Here is a 24,608-nt window from a genome sequence, read left to right on the forward strand (position 1 = left end):
CCAGGCGGTAGCCCCTGCTTACTAGGCTACCGTCCTCTCTGGACATTCCTCCCTGAAGCCTATTAGATAACCTCAGTCTTGCCAAGCCTTGCTCATTACCCTTGATTCCCCCACCCTGGTACTTCCCTATTTAAGTCCAGCCCCTTGCACTCCAGTTTGCTGATTATTGAGCTCCTGAGCCTTGATCAAGCTTCTCCTCATCCGCTGCTCCTGCTACAACTGAAGTCACTGCTAGACAGGAATTGCCTACCGACTACTCTTCTGCTTGACCCTACCTACTGAACTGCTACCACGTTGCCATCCGGATTGTCTGACTACGCTTACTGCCGCCTGCCCTGACCACCGCCTGCCTACCGACTACTCTTCTGCTTGACCCTACCTACTGAACTGCTACCACCGTTGCCATCCGGATTGTCTGACTACGCTTACTGCCGCCTGCCCTGACCCACTGCCTGCCTACCGACTACGCCTCTGCCAGGACTTCTTGCACCTACTACCTGCCTGCGGTCCTTGCCACTGGGCTCACTCCTACCTCCAGCCAGCGGTCCTCTGACTCAGGTGAGCCCGTAGGACTGTTACAGAATAATCAGCCAAACCATGGAGTCCGCAATGGCCACTCTGCGTAAGCAGGTCTCCGAACTTCAAGATTTGGTACTACATTTCAGGAGAAATTTGCCCCAGCTCCAAGGCGTAGTCCCAAAGCCAACAGAGGGAGATTATTGAACTACAGAGGCAACTCCTGGACAGTTCGCGGCGCGCCCGCAGACACCCGCATGCCACTCCATCAAGATTCAGCGGCGACAGCGCCAGTATCGGGGATTTCTAACCAATGCCGCATCTATTTTCAGATGTACCCGGCCCCCTTCACCACCGAGAAAAAGAAGGTGATATTCGTGGTCAATCTCCTGACGGATGAAGCATTAGCATGGGCATCACCATACGTGGAGACTAACAGTCAGCTCCTGGACAACCTAAACAACTTTATCAACGCCATGAGCCAAGTCTTCGATGACCCCAAACCGCTGTGCGACAGCGAGGCGCGACTACATGGTCTGCGGCAAGGGAGACGCTCCGTCGCCGAATACACCGCCGAGTTTCGCCGTTGGGTCACGGACACCACCTGGAACCCAGCGGCACAGAGAAGCCAATTCCGGCGAGGCCTGTCAGAATTAATAAAGGACGAACTCGCCAGAGTTGAGGCCCCGGACGATCTGGATGGACTTCATTCAGTTATGCATCCGGATAGATCAAAGACTCTCCGAGAGGAAGAAGAAAGACTCTGGTCCTCGGACCACAGACCACTTACTCCTTCTCTTCCACCGCCAGCGCGACCCCCAGTCAGTAACTGAACCTATGCAGGTTGACGCCCTACGTAGGTCTCTATCCACAGCTGAGAAGGAGAGAAGGCTGGCCGAAACCTCTGCCTCTACTGTGGGGAGCCGGGTCATTTTGCCATCAAATGTCCTCATAAGATCCGAAGACTATGCCGTCACGGAGTAAAGGAGCAACCACAGACTCCAACCCCGCCAGCAGCCCAGGAAAATAACAACACGGCGGCTCATGGATCCCACTTCATCGTCCCCATCCTCATCGACATTGAGGGGCGACAACTCCCCTGTTCAGCGATGTTAGACTCCGGGGCGGGAGGCAACTTCATGGACCTAACCTTCGCCCGCGAAATGAACATTCCACTGACAATCAAGGCAGCCCCCGTGACCTGGAAACCGTCGACGATCCCCACTCTCCTCGGGGCCGGCCACTCACGAGACCACCGAACTACAACTCCTCATTGAACCTGATCACCGTGAAAAGATCCACTTCTCTCTGATCGCCTCCCCGAAGTTCCCAGTGATCTTGGGCATCCCATGGTTGACCACCCACAACCCCTCGGTGGACTGGGAAACCCGCTGCATACGATTCCCATCCGAGTTCTGCACGCTAAATTGCTCCCACAAACCCGTCCTTCCACCCGAAGACACCACCATCTCAAAACTATCCGTCAAGGATCTGCTACCCCCTCAATACCGTGAGTTCCAGGATGTCTGCGACAAGAAAAACGCAGACAAGCTGCCACCACACCGACCCTATGACTGCCCTATAGAACTGTTGCCCGGGGCCGAAATACCCTTTGGCAGTATCTACTCCCTCTCAGAGCCTGAACTCAAGGCCCTGAAAGAGTACCTGGACGAGGACCTGAGGAAGGGGTTCATCCGGCCCTCCACCTCCCCCGCGGGAGCCCCCTTTTTCTTCGTAGAGAAGAAAGACTCCTCCCTGCGTCCCTGCATAGACTACAGAAAGCTTAATGACATAACCGTAAAAAAACCGGTACCCACTCCCACTGATTTCCGAACTCCTTGAGAGACTCCGGGAAGCGAAGATCTTCACCAAACTCGACCTTCGAGGGGCCTACAACCTCGTCCGAATCCGCCCTGGGGACGAATGGAAGACCGCCTTCCGGACACGTTATTGGTCATTTCGAGTACCTGGTCATGCCTTTCGGACTCTGCAATGCTCCCGCCACCTTCCAGCACTTCATTAACGACGTCCTCAGGACATGCTGGATCTGTTAGTAGTCGTTTACCTGGACGACATCTTGATCTTCTCTGAAGACCTCGAGCAGCACCGCGAACACGTCCGCAGGGTACTGCAGAGACTCAGACAGAACTCTCTCTATATCAAGCTAGAGAAATGCGAGTTTGAGCGAACCACCACTCAGTTCCTCGGATACATCATCTCCCCAGAGGGCCTAAGTATGGACCCGGGAAGGTCCAAGCTGTGATGAACTGGCCCATTCCGAAAAATGAGAAGGAGATACAAAGATTCATTGGCTTCGCCAACTTCTATCGGAAGTTTATCCGGAACTTCTCCAAGGTCTTATCACCAATCACCCAACTCACCAAGAAGGCAGTCCCCTTCTCCTGGACCACCGAGGCCCAGGAGGCCTTCACCAAGTGAAACTCCTCTTCACTTCTGCCCCAATCCTAATCCACCCGAACCCCGAGCTCCCATTTACAGGTGAAGTGGATGCATCAGACTCTGCGGTGGGGGCAGGTTTTGTCACAACGGACAGGGGAGAGGATGCTATTACACCCGTGCGCATATTTCTCCCGCCAGATGTCCCCCTCCGAGAAGAACTATGACATCGGGAACAAAGAACTGCTGGCGATCAAGGATGCCTTCTCCGAGTGGAGACACCTGCTGGAGGGAGCCACCAACCCCATAATTGTACTAACTGACCACAAGAACCTCGAGTTCATCCGCAGCGCTAAGAGACTCTCAGCCAGACAGGCCAGATGGAGCCTATTCTTTTCCCGCTTCAACTATCTCATCACCTATCGCCCTGGATCAAAAACGGCAAGGCTGACGCCCTCTCCAGAATGTTTTCCGAGCCCTCACAGAGTAACAAGGGCCAAAATAACATCTTACCCGAGAGAAGGGTCGTAGGGGCCACCTACTCTAAAGAACTCCTGGGCACAATCAAAGAAGGATACGAAAATGACCCCTTCCTCGCCCACCCCACAAGGAATATCAGCCTTACGTTTAAGAACGGTCATTGGTTTCATCAGGACCTACAACTATATGTACCAGAAATCGCACGGCTCGAAGTGCTCAAATTCAACCATGACTCCAAGCTGGCCGGCCATTTTGGCATAAAAAAACCCAGGAGCTTCTCTCCCGCTCCTTCTGGTGGCCAACATACAAGGAGGACATCAAGAGGTACATCTCCTCGTGCGCGGTCTGTGCCGCAATAAGACTCTTCGTTCCTCCCCTGTGGGTCTGTTACAACCCCTCCCTATTCCCTCCCGCCCCTGGGGCTCGATCTCCATGGACTTTGTGGTAGACCTTCCTCCTTCAAAAGGGATGAACACTATCCTGGTCGTGGTCGACCGTCTCACCAAGATGGCCATTTCATCCCCTACAAGGCCTACCCACAGCCAAGCAGACGGCCGATCTTATTCTCAGAGAGGTCTTCAGGCTGCATGGGATCCCGGACGACGTGGTCTCCGACCGAGGCGTACAATTTGCCTCAAAGTTCTGGAAGAACTTCTGCCTGGCGCTCGGGGGTTAAAGTGAACCTGTCCTCTGCTTTCCACCCTCAGTCAAACGGGCAGACGGAGAGAACTAATCAGACCCTAGAGCAATACCTACGCTGTTTCAGCTCCCACCTGCAGGATGACTGGCTGGATCATCTCCCACGGCCGAGTTCGCCTACAACAATGCTGAGCACAGCTCAACCAAGCACAGCCCCTTCTTTGCTAACACAGGCTCGCACCCGGTGTTCATTCCCCACCTACCCGTCGCCTCCACCCTCCCAGCAGTGGCCGAACGCCTAACAACCCTACAGGAGGCACAAAAGAACATTATTGATAACCTCCAGCTTGCCCAGAGGCGCTTTAAACAGGGAGCAGACAGACGTCGCAAACCCACCCCGGGCTTCATGTGGGAGACAAGGTGTGGCTGTCCACCAGGAACCTCAGATTGAAGGTCCCCTCCAAAAAATTTGCCCAAAAATACATGGGTCCGTTCCGGATCACTGCACAAATCAACGAGGTCACTTTCCGTCTCACCTTCCGGACTCCATTAGGGTGCACCCTGTCTTCCATTGCTCTCTCCTCAAGCCATACGTGGAGAACACCTTCACAGGCCGCCACTCTCCCCCTCCACCACCCGTGAGGGTACAGGGTGAAGAAGGAATATGTGTCGCAAAGATTCTCGACTCCAGGATCCACCGGGGAAGACTACAATACCTAATTGGGTGGAAGGGTTACCTCCTGAGGATAACTCCTGGGAGCGAGAAGAAAATGTCCACGCCCCCAGACTGGTAAAAGAATTCCACCAACGCACCCCGGTCACCTTGGAAGGGGGGGAGTACTGTCGGGATTCGAACCCGTGACCAGCCACATCCCAGGCGGTAGCCCTGCTTACTAGGCTACCGTCCTCTCAGGACATTCCTCCCTGAAGCCTATTAGTTAACCTCAGTCTTGCCAAGCCTTGCTCATTACCCTTGATTCCCACACACCTGGTACTTCCTATTTAAGTCCAGCCCCTTGCACTCCAGTTTGCTGATTATTGAGCTCCTGAGCCTTGATCAAGCTTCTCCTCATCCGCTGCTCCTGCTACAACTGAAGTCCACTGCTGACAGGAATTGCCTACCGACTACTCTTCTGCTTGACCCTACCTATGAACTGCTACCACCGTTGCCATCAGGATTGTCTGACTACGCTTACTGCCGCCTGCCCTGACCAACCGCCTGCCTACCGACTACTCTTCTGCTTGACCCTACCTACTGAACTGCTACCACCGTTGCCATCCGGATTGTCTGACTACGCTTACTGCCGCTGCCCTGACCCACTGCCTGCCTACCGACTACGCCTCTGCCAGACTTCTTGCCACCTACTACCTGCCTGCGGTCCTTGCCACTGGGCTCCACTCCTACCTCCAGCCAGCGGTCCTCTGACTCAGGTGAGCCCGTAGGACTGTACACCTAGTGTCTCTTCCCTTCCTTCTTGTTGTCTTTTTGTGTTCTCCCCTACTACATCCGTGACAAAACGTCTGATAGCTCTATAACTATGGCAGGATTCACTTTGAACTTATCTGGTAGCTTCTGCTTTGTGAGGACAGACTAGCTGAGGAGGAATGGCCTTCTCCTAGGCACTGGACTTATCTCACAGATGGATTCTCAGGGGATGCTTTCTTCCTGGAACTCTGGAGTTTGCCTGTAGTTTCTGCTTCTTCATCCAGCTGAGGCTCAAGGTGCTCAGACTGGGTATATGGCCACGTCTCTTGCGGAGACGTCCCTTACTTTCTTCCCTAAGCAGGGAGTACTACTCAAAAAACCCTTCTTTTCCCAACAGGGGGTAAACTACACTCACCTAAAGAATTATTAGGAACACCTGTTCTATTTCTCATTAATGCAATTATCTAGTCAACCAATTACATAGCAGTTGCTTCAATGCATTTAGGGGGGTGGTCCTGGTCAAGACAATCACCTGAACTCCAAACTGAATGTCAGAATGGGAAAGAAAGGTGATTTAAGCAATTTTGAGCGTGGCATGGTTGTTGGTGCCAGACGGGACGGTCTGAGTATTTCACAATCTGCTCAGTTACTGGGATTTTCACGCACAACCATTTCTAGGGTTTACAAAGAATGGTGTGAAAATGGAAAAACATCCAGTATGCGGCAGTCCTGTGGGCAAAAATACCTTGTGGATGCTAGAGGTCAGAGGAGAATGGGCCGACTGATTCAAGCTGATAGAAGAGCAAGGTTGACTGAAATAGCCACTCGTTACAACCGAGGTATGCAGCAAAGCATTTGTGAAGCCACAACACGCACAACCTTGAGGCGGATGGGCTACAACAGCAGAAGACCCCACCAGATACCACTCATCTCCACTACAAATAGGAAAAAGAGGCTACAATTTGCACGAGCTCACCAAAATTGGACTGTTGAAGACTGGAAAAATGTTGCCTGGTCTGATGAGTCTCGATTTCTGTTGAGACATTCAAATGGTAGAGTCTGAATTTGGCGTAACAGAATGAGAACATGTATTCATCCTCTGATGGCTACTTCCAGCAGGATAATGCACAAAGCTGGAATCATTTCAAATTGGTTTCTTGAACATGACAATGAGTTCACTGTACTAAAATGGCCCCCACAGTCACCAGATCTCAACCCAATAGAGCATCTTTGGGATGTGGTGGAACGGGAGCTTCGTGCCCTGGATGTGCATCCCTCAAATCTCCACCAACTGCAAGATGCTATCCTATCAATATGGGCCAACATTTCTAAAGAATGCTATCAGCACCTTGTTGAATCAATGCCACGTAGAATTAAGGCAGTTCTGAAGGCAAAAGGGGGTCCAACACCGTATTAGTATGGTGTTCCTAATAATTCTTTAGGTGAGTGTATATCTGGTTCTAACTGGTTTTCCCTCCCATGCTGCAGAAAGAGGGACCAGCCCACTGTTGAACTGCCATAACATTACATAACATTAAGACTATCTCTGCCAATGAAGCTGCTACCTACTGGTAACCAGGATAATTACATGAACAATTGCATTTAACATAGATTTATATGCACATTTGTGGAGGACATGAGCAAAATCACATCTGATGACAGTATAAAGGCTCTTAGAAGATAGTAGCGGGGTAGAGGCATGTAGTAACACAACTCTGGGGTGTTACACTATCAGCCTACAGCAGGGCATGGTGGGAGTTGTAGTTTTACAACAGCTGGAGAGCCGCAGGTTGGCCATGCCTGGTATAAGGGCTCATGCACACAAACGTATTTTCTTTCTGTGTCCGTTCAGGTTTTTTTTGCGGACCGTATGCGGAACTATTCATTTCAATGGGTCCGCAAAAAAATGGAAGTTACTCTGTGTGCATTCCGTATCCGTATGTCCATTCTGCAAAAAATAGAACATGTCCTATTACTGAAGGAAGGAACCGGCACTCCTTTGTACTGCAATTATATCAGGTTTATAATTCCTTCATTCAAGCATCCGGAGTGACGTCCGCTAACCGCGCACCCATACCTTCACGCAGTGCTGTCCGACTATTCGTAACCATGTCCTATTACTGTCCGCATTATGCACAAGGATAGACTGTTCTAGCTGTTACGTTCCGCAAAATACGGAATGCACACGGATGTGATCCGTACTTTTTGCGGATCCATTTTTCGCGGACCGCAAAATACATACAGACGTGTGCATGAGGCCTAAACCATTTTTTTTTAAAAAAGGGGCAGAGACCTAAAAAACACCATAATTACCATAATTTAGCTAATTTACAAAACTGCCAAAACAAAAGCATGTGTGTCCTGTGTTTCCTATTTCCTGTAGAGCAGGGATCAGCAACCTCCGGCACTTCAGCTGTTCTACTCCCAGAATGCTCCATTCACTTCTGTGGGAGTTAGAAGAACAGCCAAGCATGTTTGCATGCTGGGAGCTGTAGTTTCACAGCAGCTGGAGTGCTGAGGGTATATTTTTGTGCGGATCGCATGCAGACTCTTTAACTTCAATGGGGCAGCAAAAGATGCGAACAGTACTGTGCGCATCCATATGTCCATTCCATGGTCCGGCAAAAGATTGAAAATGTCTATTCTTGTCCGTTTTACGGACAAGGATAGGACTGTTCTATAGAGGCCAGGATGTTCCATTTCCGGAAAATGCGGAACGCACACACGGCCGGTGTCTGTGTTTTGCAAATCCGCAATTTGTGGACTTCAAAAATGGCAACGACCATGTGCATAAGCCCTTAGGCCTCTTTCACAGGAGCGTGACGGATTGGCTCCGGATACGTTCAGGGTGTTTTTAGTGAAACTCGCACCGTTTTGCAAGCACGTTCAATCATTTTTGTCTGCGATTGCGTTTAGTTGTTCAGGTTTTTTCCACGCGAGTGCAATGCGTTTTGATGCGTTTTTCACGCGCATGATAGAAAACTGAAGGTTTACAAACAACATCTCCTAGCAACCATCGGTGAAAAACGCATCGCATCCGCACTTGCTTCCTAATGCAATGCATTTTTCACTGAAGCCCCATTCACTTCTATGGGGCCAGGGCTGCATGAAAAATGCAAAATATAGAACATGCTGCGTTTTTCACGCAACACAGAACTAATGCGTGAAAAAAAAAGCTCATGTACACAGACCCATTGAAATGAAAGGGTCAGGATTCAGTGCGGGTGCTATGCGTTCGCGTCACGCATTGCACCTGCGCAGAAAACTCGCTCGTGTGAAAGGGGCCTTAGACTGAAGTCTGTCGAAGTAAGATACACCAAAGATGCAACCTCCTATTTTGCCGAATACGCTCCATTTTTTCCACACGGATTCCGGCGTGGAAAAACCTCAGCGTATTACAGTACCATTATACAAATCTCATGTACACTCTGCGGATTGTTTCCGTGTGAAAAATTACCTGCTCTGTGGATTTCCAAATCTGCAGCATGTAAATTATGTTTGCGGTTTTAGCTGCGGATTCCACACTTTTCAATGGAAGCCTGAGATCTGCTGCAAAACTGCATCAAATCCGCAATTAGAAATAGCATATTTTGGTGCGGATATGCTGTAGAAATGCACATAAATCCACACGGAAATTTGTGTGGATCTGATGTGCATTCACTCGCGTGCAGGAGGCCTGAGGGTAGGACCATACGGTGCTGCCGGAAACAATGCAGACCCACTAAATAGCGAGGTCTTCATTCGTTAACAAGAGCTTAACAATTCCGAATTTGTCCCTAATATCTCCAGAAATTCAGAGACGTAGAAGTCTCAGATAGCGGCGCAACTGTGCCTGAAATACGCCTAATTTAGCCGTATTTCAGCTGAGTAAATGACCCCCTAAGTTTTAATACAAAGTGGCCTATCTGAGAAGATGAAAATGACATTGAAAATTGGATGTCTAGGGAAGTGGTCTTCATAATATATGATGGGAATGAAAATCTTTTGCACTAAAGGGGTTGTCCAACCCTTCACAAGTGATGGTGAGGGTCTAACACCCCTCACCCCTAGCAATCAAGTGTTCTGCATCATCTTCAGTGGTGGAAGTTGGCTCCAGAACTACACAGCTCTGTGCTTTGTACAGTGGACGGAGCTGTGTGGGTCCTGGGGCTGGAGCTACTTTAGAACAGCTGATCGGAGTATCGAACCCCACCGATCAGATATTATTTGACAGCCTATCCAGAGGAGTGGACAACTCCATACACATGAGATAAAAGTCCTCCAAGACACCCTTGAAATCTATGATTTTTTTAATGGATTCCATGTCATGTAGAGACGCACTGTGCTTGTTGCCTGGGAGATATATGACTAATGCTAGTAGAAAGGTCAGTCTATTTCTATGTATTATATCTGCGTGCTTTATTAAACTTTGAGCTAATATCTCTAATTTTACTGCATCCCGATTAGCTTTTTTTTTCCCTTTTGGGTTACTTTGTCCATTCCATGTGTCATTACACTGAAGGAAAGAACTGTATAAAATTATGTGTTACCTCTATCTTTATATGTATTGTGAGACAGTGACTGGAAAAGTAGTAGAGAATCGTTATATTTCGCCTAGGTTTCTTTCATATACCATGTACTAGGCTGCAGGAGGTGGATATCTCAACTAGGAAACCTGGGTGAGATATCAGAAATCCAGGAAATATGGTCTGCTCTAGCAAAACGTAGTTTGCTGAGGACTTTGGTAAATGGTGTTGTCGGGCCTGGATTTTAATGAAATGAGGATGCAGGTTGGTAGCGGGGCTCCTCATTCCCTTCCTGTCCAGAACAGGTTTCATATAGAGCTCTCAGCTAGGTGATGGAGCTCAGCTCATTTCTGGGCTATAAAGGTTTGCACTATGAGCATGTCTAGGTGGGGGACTGGTTGAACTGACTGGCTTTCACCATTGCTGCTGAAGTCCGCTCAAACAACAAAAAGGACACTGAGTTTATTTGGAATTGTGTTGTGTGGCTGGTAGTAGGCCCCCGTATAGAAAGGGTAATTTTATGTTTAGTTAGTGTTCAGCCGAGCAGGAATTTATTTAGTATTTTTGCCTGAATGTAAAGGCCTTATATTTTGCATGTGGATGAGAATAAAGAAAACAGGCAAATCTGTCACGGGGTTCCGAAGGTGCACTCGGTCCCCCATTGCCCGCAGAACTGTTGCTTAGCTTTTGGAATGAGGTTCTGTGTTTGAACTCATTCCAGGGCGGCTTTACTAGCTGGGTGGCTCCCTGCTCCTAGTCTGCCTTGAGCGCCGAGCTGATCACTCGGTGCTCGACTGGTTGGTCTGTCGGTCATGTGACGCTGGCCACGTCACATGACCCTCACTCCCCACTATAAATACAGACAGCCTGCTGGCTACAGGTTGCCTGTTAATTTCTAGGTTCCTGGCTATTTGTTGGACTGCTGAATACTTACCTGATCTGTTCCCTGACCATCCTTTTGCCTGCTCCTCCTGTACTGCGCTTCGTCCTGGTATTGTGACCTCGGCTCCCACCTGACTACTCTCTTAGGACTCCTCTTGTACTTCTCTGCTCTCCTGGTATTTATGACCCCGGCTTCTCCTGACAATTCTCTGCTTGCTCCATTTGTACTTTGCAGCTTTCCTGGTATTGACTCGGTCCGTTCACGTCCTGTTGTTTGTCTGTCTGTCATCCCTGCACTTACTCCAAGTTAGGGATTGCCGTCCAGTTGTCCCCTGTCATTAGGACTCGCGAGGCAAGTAGGCAGGGCCAGGGGTAAGGGTGGAGCGCAGTGGTCACTTCCCTCCCCCCTGTGTACGCGACCGTTACAAAATCCCTGTGTGAACTGTGCCATTGTGTCACTGTCTCTGACTGCTGTGCCTACCACAATTGAGCTGACCCCCACGGTATATAAAATACTGTATATACCAGTGGTGCCCAACCATTTGTTGCCTGAGGGCCGCACTAGACATGGTATAAGCGGGCCAGAACCAGGTAGCTTTGCCAGAAAGAAATGCAAACACTGTGAGGGGCACATGTGAGAATCACTACTGTGAAGGGGCAGATATCTGGACATTTTTTCTGTAAAGGGGCAAATATCTGGGCATTTTTTTCTGTAAAGGGGGCGCATGTGAGCATTGCTACTGTGAAGGGGGCGCATGTGGGCATTACCCCTGTGCAGGGGGCACATGTGGGCATTACCCCTGTGCAGGGGGCACATGTGGGCATTACCCCTGTGCAGGGGGCACATGTGGGCATTACCCCTGTGCAGGGGGCACAGGTGGGCATTACCCCTGTGCAGGGGACACAGGTGGGCATTACCCCTGTGCAGGGGGACACAGGTGGGCATTACCCTGTGCAGGGGGACACAGGTGGGCATTACCCTGTGCAGGGGGCACATGTGGGCATTACCCCCTGTGCAGGGGGACACATGTGGGCATTACCCCTGTGCAGGGGGCACATGTGGGCATTACCCCTGTGCAGGGGGCACATGTGGGCATTACCCCTGTGCAGGGGGCACATGTGGGCATTACCCCTGTGCAGGGGGCACATGTGGGCATTACCCCCTGTGCAGGGGGCACATGTGGCCTTACCCCTGTGCAGGGGGCACATGTGGGCATTACCTCTGTGCAGGGGGACACAGGTGGGCATTACCCCTGTGCAGGGGGACACAGGTGGGCATTACCCCTGTGCAGGGGGACACAGGTGGGCATAACCCTGTGCAGGGGGACACAGGTGGGCATTACCCCTGTGCAGGGGGCACATGTGGGCATTACCCCCTGTGCAGGTGGACACATGTGGGCATTACCCCTGTACAGGGGGACACATGTGGGCATTACCCTGTACAGGGGGACACATGTGGGCATTACCCCTGTACAGGGGGACACATATGGGCATTACCCCTGTGCAGGGGGCACATGTGGGCATTACCCCTGTGAAGGGGGCACATCTGGGCAATTTACCACTGTGAAGGGGGCATGTGAGCATTACTAATGTGAAGGGGGCACATAAGGGCATTACCACTGTGAAGGGAGCATGTGAGCATTACGGTGAAGGGGGCACATCTCTGGGCATTACTACTGTGAACGTGACACATCTCTGCTCTGGGCATAGCAAGACTAAGGAGTGGAATGCAGGAAACTCTCTAGAAATGCTTTGTGGTACAATATTATGAGTCCTCTCTCCCTCATTAATATTGCTGAGGAGCAACCCAGGCGGCCCACACGGGCACCAGACATAGTAATCACATATTAAGAAATAGGCTCAGGTCCAATCACTTCCACCACACCTCACCAGTCACATCCTCCATGGGCACCCATCTGACTCGTCCTGACCTTCTCCTTCGACGTGCTCTGATGCCTGGATGAGAGTCGAGAGGGGGTCTGTATGGGCAGGTGTGGGGAGATGGGGTCTTTAGTCACCGCAAAACTAATAATAGTACTGCCCCACAGTATAATTAGAAATGGCGGCGCAGGCGCATCTCTTCTGCAACTGTGTGTAAGCTCCACCTTCGGTCACTGCACGGGCTGCATCACACAGCTTCGCGGGCTGGATGTGGCCCCCGGGCCGTAGGTTGGGCATCACTGGTATATACTATACTATACAGTGGTCCCTCAAGTTACATATTAATTGGTTCTGGGACGACCATTGTATGTTTAAAATATTGTATCTTGAGGACATTGTATCTTGAGGGATCACTTGTACTATACTATATACTGTATACACATTATGCATTTACTACAGTTTGCTTGTTTGTATGTGCTGACTTCTTTCTGTACCTCCATCTTTACATGACACATTTACGTTATCCCTGGCACATTGCTTGACGTTATATCTACAGTTTGTCCTTGTCTGTTACTAAATTGATGGAAACCTGAACTGCAGTATACAAAAAACATCTTTGTAAGCATCTGAGCATCTAAGACACTGGGGAAAAATAATATAAATACAGCACTAAAAAGTAGATAAAATGCACCACCAACCACATGGATATATTCTGGTGCACTGTATTATTTTCACTGATTTCTTTCAAACAACCACTGTTTACTGGTGGCTTTGTTTGGCAAGTGATGGAAGTCCTGCTGAGGAGCCCACCCTGTTAAATAAAGCTGAGAACCATGCAGCATCCAGCTTGCACAGTAAGGCCCCTTTCACACGGGCGACTTTTCCGCGCGGGTGTAATGCGTGAGGTGAACGCATTGCACCCGCACTGAATCCGGACCCATTCATTTCTATGGGGCTGTTCACATGAGCAGTGATTTTCACGCATCACTTGTGCATTGCGTGAAAATCGCAGCATGCTCCTCTTTGTGCGTTTTCCACGCAACGCAGGCCCCATAGAAGTGAATGGGGCTGCGTGAAAATCACAAGCATCCGCAAGCAAGTGCGGATGCGGTGCGATTTTTACGCACGTTTGCTAGGAGACGATCGGGATGGGGACCCGATCATTATTATTTTCCCTTATAACATGGTTATAAGGGAAAATAATAGCATTCTTAATACAGAATGCATAGTACAATAGGGCTGGAGGGGTTAAAAAGTAATTTAACTCACCTTAATCCACTAGTTCGCGCAGTCCGGCTTCTCTTCTTTCTTCTTCTTTGCGGTGCAGGAGGAAAATGACCTGTGGTGATGTCACTACGCTCATCACATGGTCCGTCACATGATCCATCACCATGGTGATGGATCGTGTGATGGACCATGTGATGAGCGCAGTGACGCCATCAAAGGTCCTATTCCTCAAAGAAGAAGACAGAAGAGAAGCCGAGCTGTGCGAACAAGTGGATTAAGGTGAGTTAAATTATTATAATATTTTTTTTTAACCCCTCTAACCCTATTGTACTTAGCATTTTGTATTAGGAATGCTATTATTTTCCCTTATAACCATGTTATAAGGGAAAATAATACAATCTACAGTCGTGGCCAAAAGTCTTGAGAATTACATAAATATTGGAAATTGGAAAAGTTGCTGCTTAAGTTTTTATAATAGCAATTTGCATATACTCCAGAATGTTATGAAGAGTGATCAGATGAATTGCATAGTCCTTCTTTGCCATGAAAATTAACTTAATCCCAAAAAAACCTTTTCACTGCATTTCATTGCTGTCATTAAAGGACCTGCTGAGATCATTTCAGTAATCGTCTTGTTAACTCAGGTGAGAATGTTGACGAGCACAAGGCTGGAGATCATTATGTCAGGCTGATTGGGTTAAAATGGCAGACTTGATATGTTAAAAGGAGGGTGATGCTTGAAATCATTGTTCTTCCATTGTTAACCATGGTGACCTGCAAAGAAACGCGTGCAGCCATCATTGCGTTGCATAAAAATGGCTTTACAGGCAAGGATATTGTGGCTAATAAGATTGCACCTCAATCAACAATTTATAGGATCATCAAGAACTTCAAGGAAAGTGGTTCAATTCTTGTTAAGAAGGCTTCAGGGCGTCCAAGAAAGTCCAGCAAGCGCCAGGATCGTCTCCTAAAGAGGATTCAGCTGCGGGATCAGAGTGCCACCAGTGCAGAGCTTGCTCAGGAATGGCAGCAGGCAGGTGTGAGCGCATCTGCACGCACAGTGAGGCGAAGACTTTTGGAAAATGGCCTGGTGTCAGGAAGGGCAGCAAAGAAGCCACTTCTCTCCAAAAAAAACATCAGGGACAGACTGATCTTCTGCAGAAAGTTTGGTGAATGCACTGCTGAGAACTGGGGCAAAGTCATATTCTCCGATGAAGCCTCTTTCCGATTGTTTGGGGCATCTGGAAAAAGGCTTGTCCGGAGAAGAAAAGGTGAGCGCTACCATCAGTCCTGTGTCATGCCAACAGTAAAGCATCCTGAGACCATTCATGTCTGGGGTTGCTTCTCATCCAAGGGAGTGGGCTCACTCACAATTTTGCCCAAAAACACAGCCATGAATAAAGAATGGTACCAAAACACCCTCCAACAGCAACTTCTTCCAAAAATCCAACAACAGTTTTGTGAAGAACAATTTTCCAGCACGATGGAGCACCGTGCCACAAGGCAAAAGTGATAACTAAGTGGCTCGGGGACCAAAACGTTGACATTTTGGGTCCATGGCCTGGAAACTCCCCAGATCTTAATCCCATTGAGAACTTGTGGTCAATCCAGAAGTGATTATGAAAGAATGGGTTGCTATCAGTCAGGAATTGGCCCAGAAGTTGATTGAGAGCATGCCCAGTCGAATTGCAGAGGTCCTGAAAAAGAAGGGCCAACACTGCAAATACTGACTCTTTGCATAAATGTCATGTAATTGTCGATAAAAGCCTTTGAAACGTATGAAGTGCGTGTAATTATATTTCACTACATCACAGAAACAACTGAAACAAAGATCTAAAAGCAGTTTAGCAGCAAACTTCGTGAAAACTAATATTTGTGTCATTCTCAAAACTTTTGGCCACGACTGTACACAACACCTAACCAAATCCGAACTTCTGTCAAGAAGTCCGGGTTCGGGTCTGGGTACACACATGCAAAACACATTACAATGTTTTGCACTCGCGCTGAAAAATCGAGCATTTTCCCGCGACGCACCCGCATCTTATCCAGCCCAAAACCATGACGCCCGTGTGAAAGAGGCCTAAGGGTATGTGCACATCTGCATCGGAGCATCCGTCAGAGAAATTGTCAAAAATATTGGAGAAAAGTCCTGCGCGTAGGACTTTTTTCTCTGCTATAAAAATGTTCTCCAGAATGGAAACCAAACAGATCCCATTATAGTCTATGGTATCTGTTAGATTCCATTCCTTCCAGTTATGTGCCGAATCCGGCACTTCCGTTATTTCCGTTCTGCTTCTGTAGCACAGAAGAAGAACGGAAAATAATAGTGCTATGTTGAACAAGCCCTAAGCAGTGCATTTCTTTGATGTTGATTGATTTCCGCTGACTACCAAAGGCCACATATTTCTCCTAGATATCAGTGCAGGCAGAGCCGGAACACGGACACTCCAAACAAAGGGAAAGGAGTTTCCAAACCTTAGTAATATAGAAGTACAAGCTGCACACACAATCACCTCTTCTGGCACATCATGTGAAAACACTTGTATTGTTGGATACACTTAGCAAATATTTTAAGGTCAACTTAAGTAAAGGGTGAAGATGTGGCATGGCTTTTATCCACTTCAGAGATCTATAAGCATTCCATAGGGGTGTAGGGTCAGACAAGGCCAAAATAATCATATGTTTCTAAGAATAAGAACCAGTTTTAACTGATGCTAAGATATCAGGAAATTCTTTTTATGCAACAAGCTTTATGGTCTTCCATGTGTCTCACATTTATCTTCATTTACTTCTGTATTCAGGCACAAATTAAGACTGAAGTCTACGGTGACTCTGAGCTGCATAGATTTTATTCTGGTGCATGAACTGCCAGAGGATGCGCCTAATTTATGACAAGGCCTGTGCCTCGCCATAAATTAGTCACATCCCCCCGGCAGTGCAGGAGATTTTAATGACCGATGTAAAAAGCTGGTCTTTGGTGAATCTCTACAGGCCCCCTTCTGCCATGAGGCGAGATGAGAATCTTGCCTCAAGTGGCAGCCGCCCTGCCTCTCAGGGGGTGGCACAGGAGCCTCTGGCCGCTAGGTCATGGGTGGCGTGTTGATGTGGCAACATGACCACATCATCACGCCGCACGTGACCCAGCACAGGAGGCCGCAATGATTTCATCGCAACCACCAGCACCTGGAAAACAGCAAATCAGGCCACAGCCAATTTTCCCCACTTTAGGGGAATAAAAATTCCTTCCAATCAGGCAATCAGAATAACTCCCTGGATCAACGACCCCTCTCTAGTAGCTATAACCTGTAATATTATTACGCTCCAGAAATACATCCAGGCCCCTCTTGAATTCCTTTATTGTACTCACCATCACCACCTCCTCAGGCAGAGAGTTCCATAGTCTCACTGCTCTTACTGTAAAGAATCCTCTTCTATGTTTGTGTACAAACCTTCTTTCCTCCAGATGCAGAGGATGTCCCCTCGTCACAGTCCTGGGGATAAATAGATGATGGGAGAGATCTCTGTACTGACCCCTCATATATTTATACATACTAATTAGATCTTCCCTCAGTCGTCTTTTTTCTAAAGTGAATAACCCTAATTTTGATAATCTTTCAGGGTACTGTAGTTGCCCCATTCCAGTTATTACTTTAGTTGCCCTCCTCTGGACCCTCTCCAGCTCTGCTATGTTTGCCTTGTTCACAGGAGCCCAGAAGTGTACACAGTACTCCATGTGTGGTCTGACTAGCGATTTGTAAAGTGGTAGAGAATCATTTTCTATAGGGGTTATTAAACTATATAGGGGGACAGCATTATATATACAGTACTACTGCTGCAGAGGGACATTATACTATAGGATCACTATTGAGGGGGGCATTATATATACTACCACTACAGGGGGCATTATAATTCTGGGAGGGGTGACTGATGAGAGCATTATACATGCTAGTACTACAGGGGGCATTATGAGGGCTATTATACATACTGGCACTTTAACTAACCACAGATCTTCTGTGGATGTAGGCTTTCTCAAATCCTTCCGTCTCTTCGTGTAATCCCAGATAGGCTCGATGATGTTGAGATCAGGGCTCTGTGGGTGCCATATAATCACTTCCACAACTCTGTTCTTCTTTAAAGAGGACCTTTCACTGGTCTTAACATTACAATCTAAGTACTTGGCACTGTAGGGCATGTTAAGGAAATGTCCTCCCGCTTATTTTGTTTCCGATGGGCTGCTCCGTACCTCTGCTGTGCCCCCCATTCTGTACTCTAATTCATGCCATTGGTACAGGGTGGAGGAGACATCTGTGTTTCTCAGGGGGCCTCTCCTTCTCCCTGGCTGTGAGCTGCCCAATCACAGCGGAGCACAGTCCACGTCCTGCCCGGGGAGAAGATGAGCTTTTTTTTCTCACAGGCTGTGACAAGGAGAAGGGGAAAAGTAGACGCTCCCTGAGAAACAATACTGTCTCCTCCACTCTGTACCAATGGTATGGACTACCAACGGGGGGCACAGCAGGGGAACGGAGCATCCCATCAGAAAAAAATAAGCGAACTATATTCAGCTTAAAGAGGACCTTTTACCAGTCGTGACATTACAATATAAGTATCTGCCACTGTAGGACATGTTGAAGATACTTATATTGTAATGTCACGACTGGTAAAAGGTCCTCTTTAAGCTGAATATAGTTCTTAATGACATTGGCTGTCGTCTTACTGCAGAATAAATTTGGAGCCAAACAGACACCTCCCTGATATTGCATGATGGATAAGTATCTGCCTGTATTTCTCAGCATTGAGGGCATTATTATTCCTGGTTAAATCCCAAACTCCATTTTCTAAAATGCAGCATGAAACTGGCAGTGAACCTCCACCATACTTCACTGTCGCCTGCAGACACTCATTATTGTATCACTCTACAGCGAAAACACTACCTTCTGTTAAAGACAAATATTTTACATTTTGACTCATCAGTTCAGAGCACCTGCTGCCATTTTTCCGCACCTCAATTCCTATGTTTTTGCACATAATTTAGTCCCTTGGTTTCCATTTTGAAGGTATGGCTTTTTGACTGCAGTTCTTCCATGAAGACTACTTCTGACCAGACTTCTGTGAACAGTAGATGAGTGTACCTGGGTCCCACTGGTTTCTTCCAATTCTGAGCTGATGGCACTGCTGTACATCTTCCAATTTCGAAGGGAAGTATCATAATGTGTCTTTCATCTGCGACACTAGGTTGTCTTGGATGACCACTGGGTCTACAGTCTTCAATGTGGTCAGGATTAACTGTGTCCCCAATACTGAGAAATATCTGATTGCCTCCAAATTTATTCTGCAGCAAGACAACGACCCAAACATCTAGCTAATGTCATTAAGGACTATCTTTAGTGTAAAGAACAAACAGTCCTGGAAGCAGGGCTTTTTTTCTGGCGGAACGCACCGGAACGGCGTTCCGCGACCTTTTGACATCGCAGCCTGCCATGCTCCAGCATCGCAGGCTGCGATGTATCAGCGGGGAGGGACTGGGAGGAGGAGCTGGGGGCCGGTGCGTTCACTGTGCTCCATCCCCGCCGCTCCAGTACAGTTATAAAATGTGTAATTCAATTAATAATGATTCATGCTGCCCCCTCTGTAGTATAACATTCAATATATCCTACTCACAGGGCTACTGTTATCGTAATGCAGGCCAGCCGGGCAGACGAGCGGCAGAGTGACTGACTGACGTCACGTGCCTGCCCGGTCTATTTTATGAATTTAGCAGGCGGCGCAGGCACGTGACGTCAGTCAGTCACTCTGCCGCTAGTCTGCCCGGCCGGCCTGCATTACGATATAACAGTAGCCCTGTGAGTAGGATATATTGAATGTTATACTACAGAGGGGGCAGCATGAATCATTATTAATTGAATTACACATTTTATAACTGTACTGGAGCGGCAATGGGGGGGTCTGTGGATGACACTGTTATGGGGTGGGGGTCTGTGGATGGCACTGTTATGGGGTGGGGGGGATCTGTGGATGGCACTGTTATAGGATGGGGGGTCTGTGGATGGAACTGTTATAGGATGGGGGATCTGTGGATGCCATCCACAGATCCCCCATAACAGTGCCATCCACAGATCCTCCACCCCATAACAGTGCCATCCCCAGATCCCCCATTAACAGTGCCATCCCCAGATCCCCCATTAACAGCGCCATCCCCATCTGGGGGGTTTCTTTGCTGGGCTGGACTTTTATATCCCCCCCCCAAAGTTTACTTGCATCCCTGTTCTCTAAAGGGGCGGTTTTAGGGGGCGGTCCTAGGGGTGGGGAGGGGCGTGGCCAGGGGAGGGGGGGTGAGTTCCACCACCTTTTCTCTGAGAAAAAAAGCCCTGCCTGGAAGTGATGATATGGCCCACGCAAAGCCCATGATGTCAACATCATTGAGTCTAGGATTAAATGAAGAGAAATAAGATTTTGAGCAAGCCTACATTCACAAAAGATCTGTGGTTAGTTCTTCAAATTGTTTGAAGCAAGCTCCCTGTTCAGCTCCTTCTAAAACTGCGTGCAAGTGTATCCAGAAGAACTGATGCTGAAAGCAAAGGGTGGTCACACTAAATATTGATTGGATTTAGATTTCTCTTTTGTTCATTCACCTCACATTTTGTTAATTGATAAAAATAAACTATTAACACTTGCATTTTTTAAAGCATTCTTACTTTTTAGCATCTTTTCCACACCTGCCTAAAACTTTCAAGCTGCTATGTAATAAACTCACTGCAACATATAAAAGCAGTCAGCAATCCAAAGGGATTATTTCTTTATATGGTTGTATAAACTAGTTATTTTACTAAATTTCTAACCCTGTCAAACCAGCGTGACAGGTCCTTTGCTTGTTTCTGTCCCTGATGTAAAAAAGCAGGAACGTGTGACCGGCAAATAGCTGAGGAGCACCTGCTGGCATCCGATTACTGATCTACATCACAGCTCTACCTGTCTGGCCATTCCTCCACACACACCCAGCTTTTCTGTCTGTATGAGGTGTACACATCAGCCTCTCCTAATCCAGTCTACTGCATAAGGTGGAGTCTGGCTGCCACCTCCTCCTCCCCCTCCTCCAAAACCATTTTGATAAGAGATCTACCATCTGGGTATTTCACACAAGGCTTAGTCTATCTTTTATTTTTTGTTGTTGTTTAAAGACTCCAAGAAGAAGGAATCAAATCGTTCACATCCTGCTTCTCATTTAAGATTTAAGGAGAGGCTCCAAGGATAATCCCTTTAAGAAGGAGCATCAGCAGCGATGGATGGAGAGCAGGGAGCCTCCTGATTGACTCCAGCCTCCTCCCTTCCCTGCTACTCACTGTCTATGTGCACAGGCTGCTAGCAGACACACAATGGCCAAACAATATGATGTTCTATTCAGATTACTTCTCATTGGGGACTCTGGGGTTGGAAAAACATGTTTGCTCTGCAGATTCACAGACAATGAGTTTCATCCGTCCCACATCTCGACAATAGGTAAGATGTTGTTTTTGTCTTTATGGAGGCTTAAGATGTTGCTGAAGGAGATTGTAGTGCCTGTGTTAGACATGTATTCATTGTACTATGTGCCGCCACTGTGAAATATACCCTCCTTATTATCACAGACGTGACCGATCCTCATCTTCGATGATGTGTGTTATCTAATGGAGCCAGTAATCATATGCATATGCGTGATGATGTCTGCCTGTAATGATTTTATAGATTATTCCAGTAGAGTAATGATCCTGAACTCTATACCAATCGCCTGTGTGATGTAAGGAAATGCAGGGGTTTCTCTAGATTTGCATCCAATAAATCCTGATGCTGAGTGTTACTGTGGAACCCATTATGGAGAACAGCAGTTTCATTTTGCTATAATGAGCATGATTTTTTTTGTGTGTGTAAAAAAAACATAGTTTCCTACCTAGTAAATGATCGCCATATGTGAAGGACCAGCTCGCCTCCCCATAATTAAATTACTGGGACCTCAGTCTGTTTGGGGAAGAAAATGTCAGTGTGTGAACCCAGCCTAATAATCAGGCTGCTAATAACAAGGTTGGTTTTATTCCCTGCTAATCAACAATTGCATTGTAATTCTGCTAATTGCTTACCTTAAGGAACTGAGCCCTTGCTATTGATCAGCCACTGCCTCCGCTGGGAATTCCGATTCCATGAGATCATACCCTGTACCTGTAGGAGTCTAGATTATTGAGGCGAAGGATGTATGGCTTAAATAGCAATTACCTACTGTGCTATAATCGCTCCCATTGGCAGTAGGACTAATCTATTAAGATACATTCAGGTATACAGCTAATTATAAAGTCCCTGTCTATCTTGGTGGAGTCTGTAGTCTTCTACATTCACAAGGCAGCTGGGGGGTTAGGAAATGTTCAAATTTCCTATCTCTGATTTAATGGAGTTAGCCCATAAACTTACTCATGTATGTGGAGGACTTGCTTTCCTTTCTGTGGGTGGGCAGCAACTCTCTAATCCCCTGCATCTCCCAGGAAGCATTGCAGTTAGCTCTTGTAAACCCCTTCCATATAGTCCCAGAGATACATATGGTATGTGTTCAGGGGCGGATTGGACATAGACCTTACAGGGAGATTTCCCAGTGGGCTAATGCCGAGGGGGCCGCCTGAGCCCTCCTCACGGCCAGTGGAAGCTTTTGGGGATGTATTTTGTGCTGCTGGAAGTATTTTGTTATGGACTGTGGTATTTGCCTCTGTTGGGGTGGTATAATGTGCCACAATATGGTATTGCTGGCCCTGCCTTCCATCAATTTGGACCTGACTAAAAAAAGCAGGGCCACTTTTAGTATTTTTTTTCCAGGGCCACTAAGTTCATAGTCCGCCCCTGTATGTCTTACCCCACGATTTCCTTTTACACCGCCTAGAGGTAGAGCCATATATTTCTATGAAAGTAGGGTCGACAGAATGAAAGGTGTCTGGACGGCTTCACCTGCTTCTCTATGAGATCACTGAGCACTGAAGGGAGGGGAGCAAGAAAGCTACTGAGCATGTTAGTCCACCACTGAATGCAGGAGAAGGCGGACCTAAAGGTTAAATGGCAGGGGGCGCTACCAGAGAGAAAAATGTAGTGTACATAAAAAACAAACAATGGGGTTCATTTATAATCCAGAAATACATATATATATATATATATATATATATATATAGTCGGAAAAATGAGCGGCACTCCAAGGATAAAAGCAGTGAACCCTTTATTCACACCGGTGGTGCAACGTTTCGGCTCTAGTCACGAGCCTTCCTCAAGCTTGAGGAAGGCTCGTGACTAGAGCCGAAACGTTGCACCACCGGTGTGAATAAAGGGTTCACTGCTTTTATCCTTGGAGTGCCGCTCATTTTTCCGACAATATTCATCAGGGAAACCAGTCCATTCCCTTTGGGACGCGCACCCGCCTTCTCCCTCTGGAGCCAGTGCCGCCATTTTTTCTTTATATATATATATATATATATATATATATATATATATAATTAGGCATATTCCTGGCGCAGATTGCAGTGCAACAGTTAGTTACGCTAGGTCTAAAAAAAAAGTGGCCGTGGCATGGGCGGGGAAGGGGACGGTCCTACAGGCCCATCTCATTCATCATTTTCTTCCCTTGTTTTTGGCATAAATAATGGTCTATCTAAATGTAAGACAGCTTGGAAGCTGTCTTATATTCAGAACTGGCAATGGATGTGCTGAAGTTATGTAGAGGCTGGCGCTTCTTCATAACTTTGGCGGATCAAACACCAAATATAGGGGTTATTAAGACCGGCGTCTAAAACGCCGGTCCTAATAAATGACCCCCAATATTTTTATTGCATGTATATCGCAATAACAATTCATTTGAAAATGTTGTATCACTTGTATCTTTCTTCTCATCGGCTTAATGTGAAATTGCTATCTAAGGCTACTTTCACACCTGCGTTAGGTGCGGATCCGTCTGGTATCTGGACAGACGGATCCGCACCTATAATGCAAACGCTTAGATCCGTTCAGAACGGATCCGTCTGCATAACTAAGTAAAAAAAAAAAGTCTAAGTGTAAGTCAAACGGATCCGTCCTGACTTACATTGAAAGTCAATGGGGGATGGATCAGTTTACAGGGATCCGTCCCCATTGACTTACATTGTAAGTCAGGACAGATCCATTTGGCTCCGCACCGCCAGGCGGACACCAAAACGCTGCAAGCAGCGTTTTGGTGTCTGCCTCCAGAGCGGAATGGAGGCTGAACGGAGCCAAACTGATGCATTCTGAGCGGATCCGCATCCATTCAGAATGCATTGGGGCTGAACTGACCCATTTGGGGCCGTTTGTGAGAGCCTTGAAACGGATCCCAGAAACGGCAGTGTGAAAGTAGCCTAAGCAACATACTACTACTAAAAGGGAGCTCTGGTTGAAAAAAACTGTTTTCCATTACAATTATTCATTAGGGAGTCCTTCAGACATTGATCCTGATAGCTGTAGTAGTAAGGTGCTCACTGGTGCCCTGCACTGGATAAGGTAAGTAGTGTATTTATCCACTCTGTTTTCAACTGGAACCGCATTGGGACTTTTTTTTACTCCCTGATTGGGATCAAATCATATATATTTTTTTTTTTACATAGTAAGGCCTTATGCACACGACCGTTGTTGTGTTCCGTTTCGCA

General features: G+C 47.5%; 1 protein-coding gene across 1 annotated transcript in view; it reads left to right on the forward strand.

Moving 5' to 3' along the window:
* Nucleotides 1-20,991: 20,991 nt before the first annotated feature.
* The window catches only part of RAB15 (RAB15, member RAS oncogene family), a 58,973-nt gene continuing 55,356 nt past the window's right edge, over nt 20,992-24,608 (forward strand). Inside the window, exon 1 of the mRNA XM_040411708.1 lies at nt 20,992-21,447. Within this exon, the coding sequence (XP_040267642.1) occupies nt 21,324-21,447 (124 nt within the window). The 5' untranslated portion in view covers nt 20,992-21,323. The remainder of the gene's footprint in view (nt 21,448-24,608) is intronic.

This window comes from Bufo bufo, chromosome 11 (genome assembly GCF_905171765.1).
Source record: "Bufo bufo chromosome 11, aBufBuf1.1, whole genome shotgun sequence".
In the NCBI taxonomy this organism is placed as follows: Eukaryota; Metazoa; Chordata; class Amphibia; order Anura; family Bufonidae; genus Bufo; species Bufo bufo.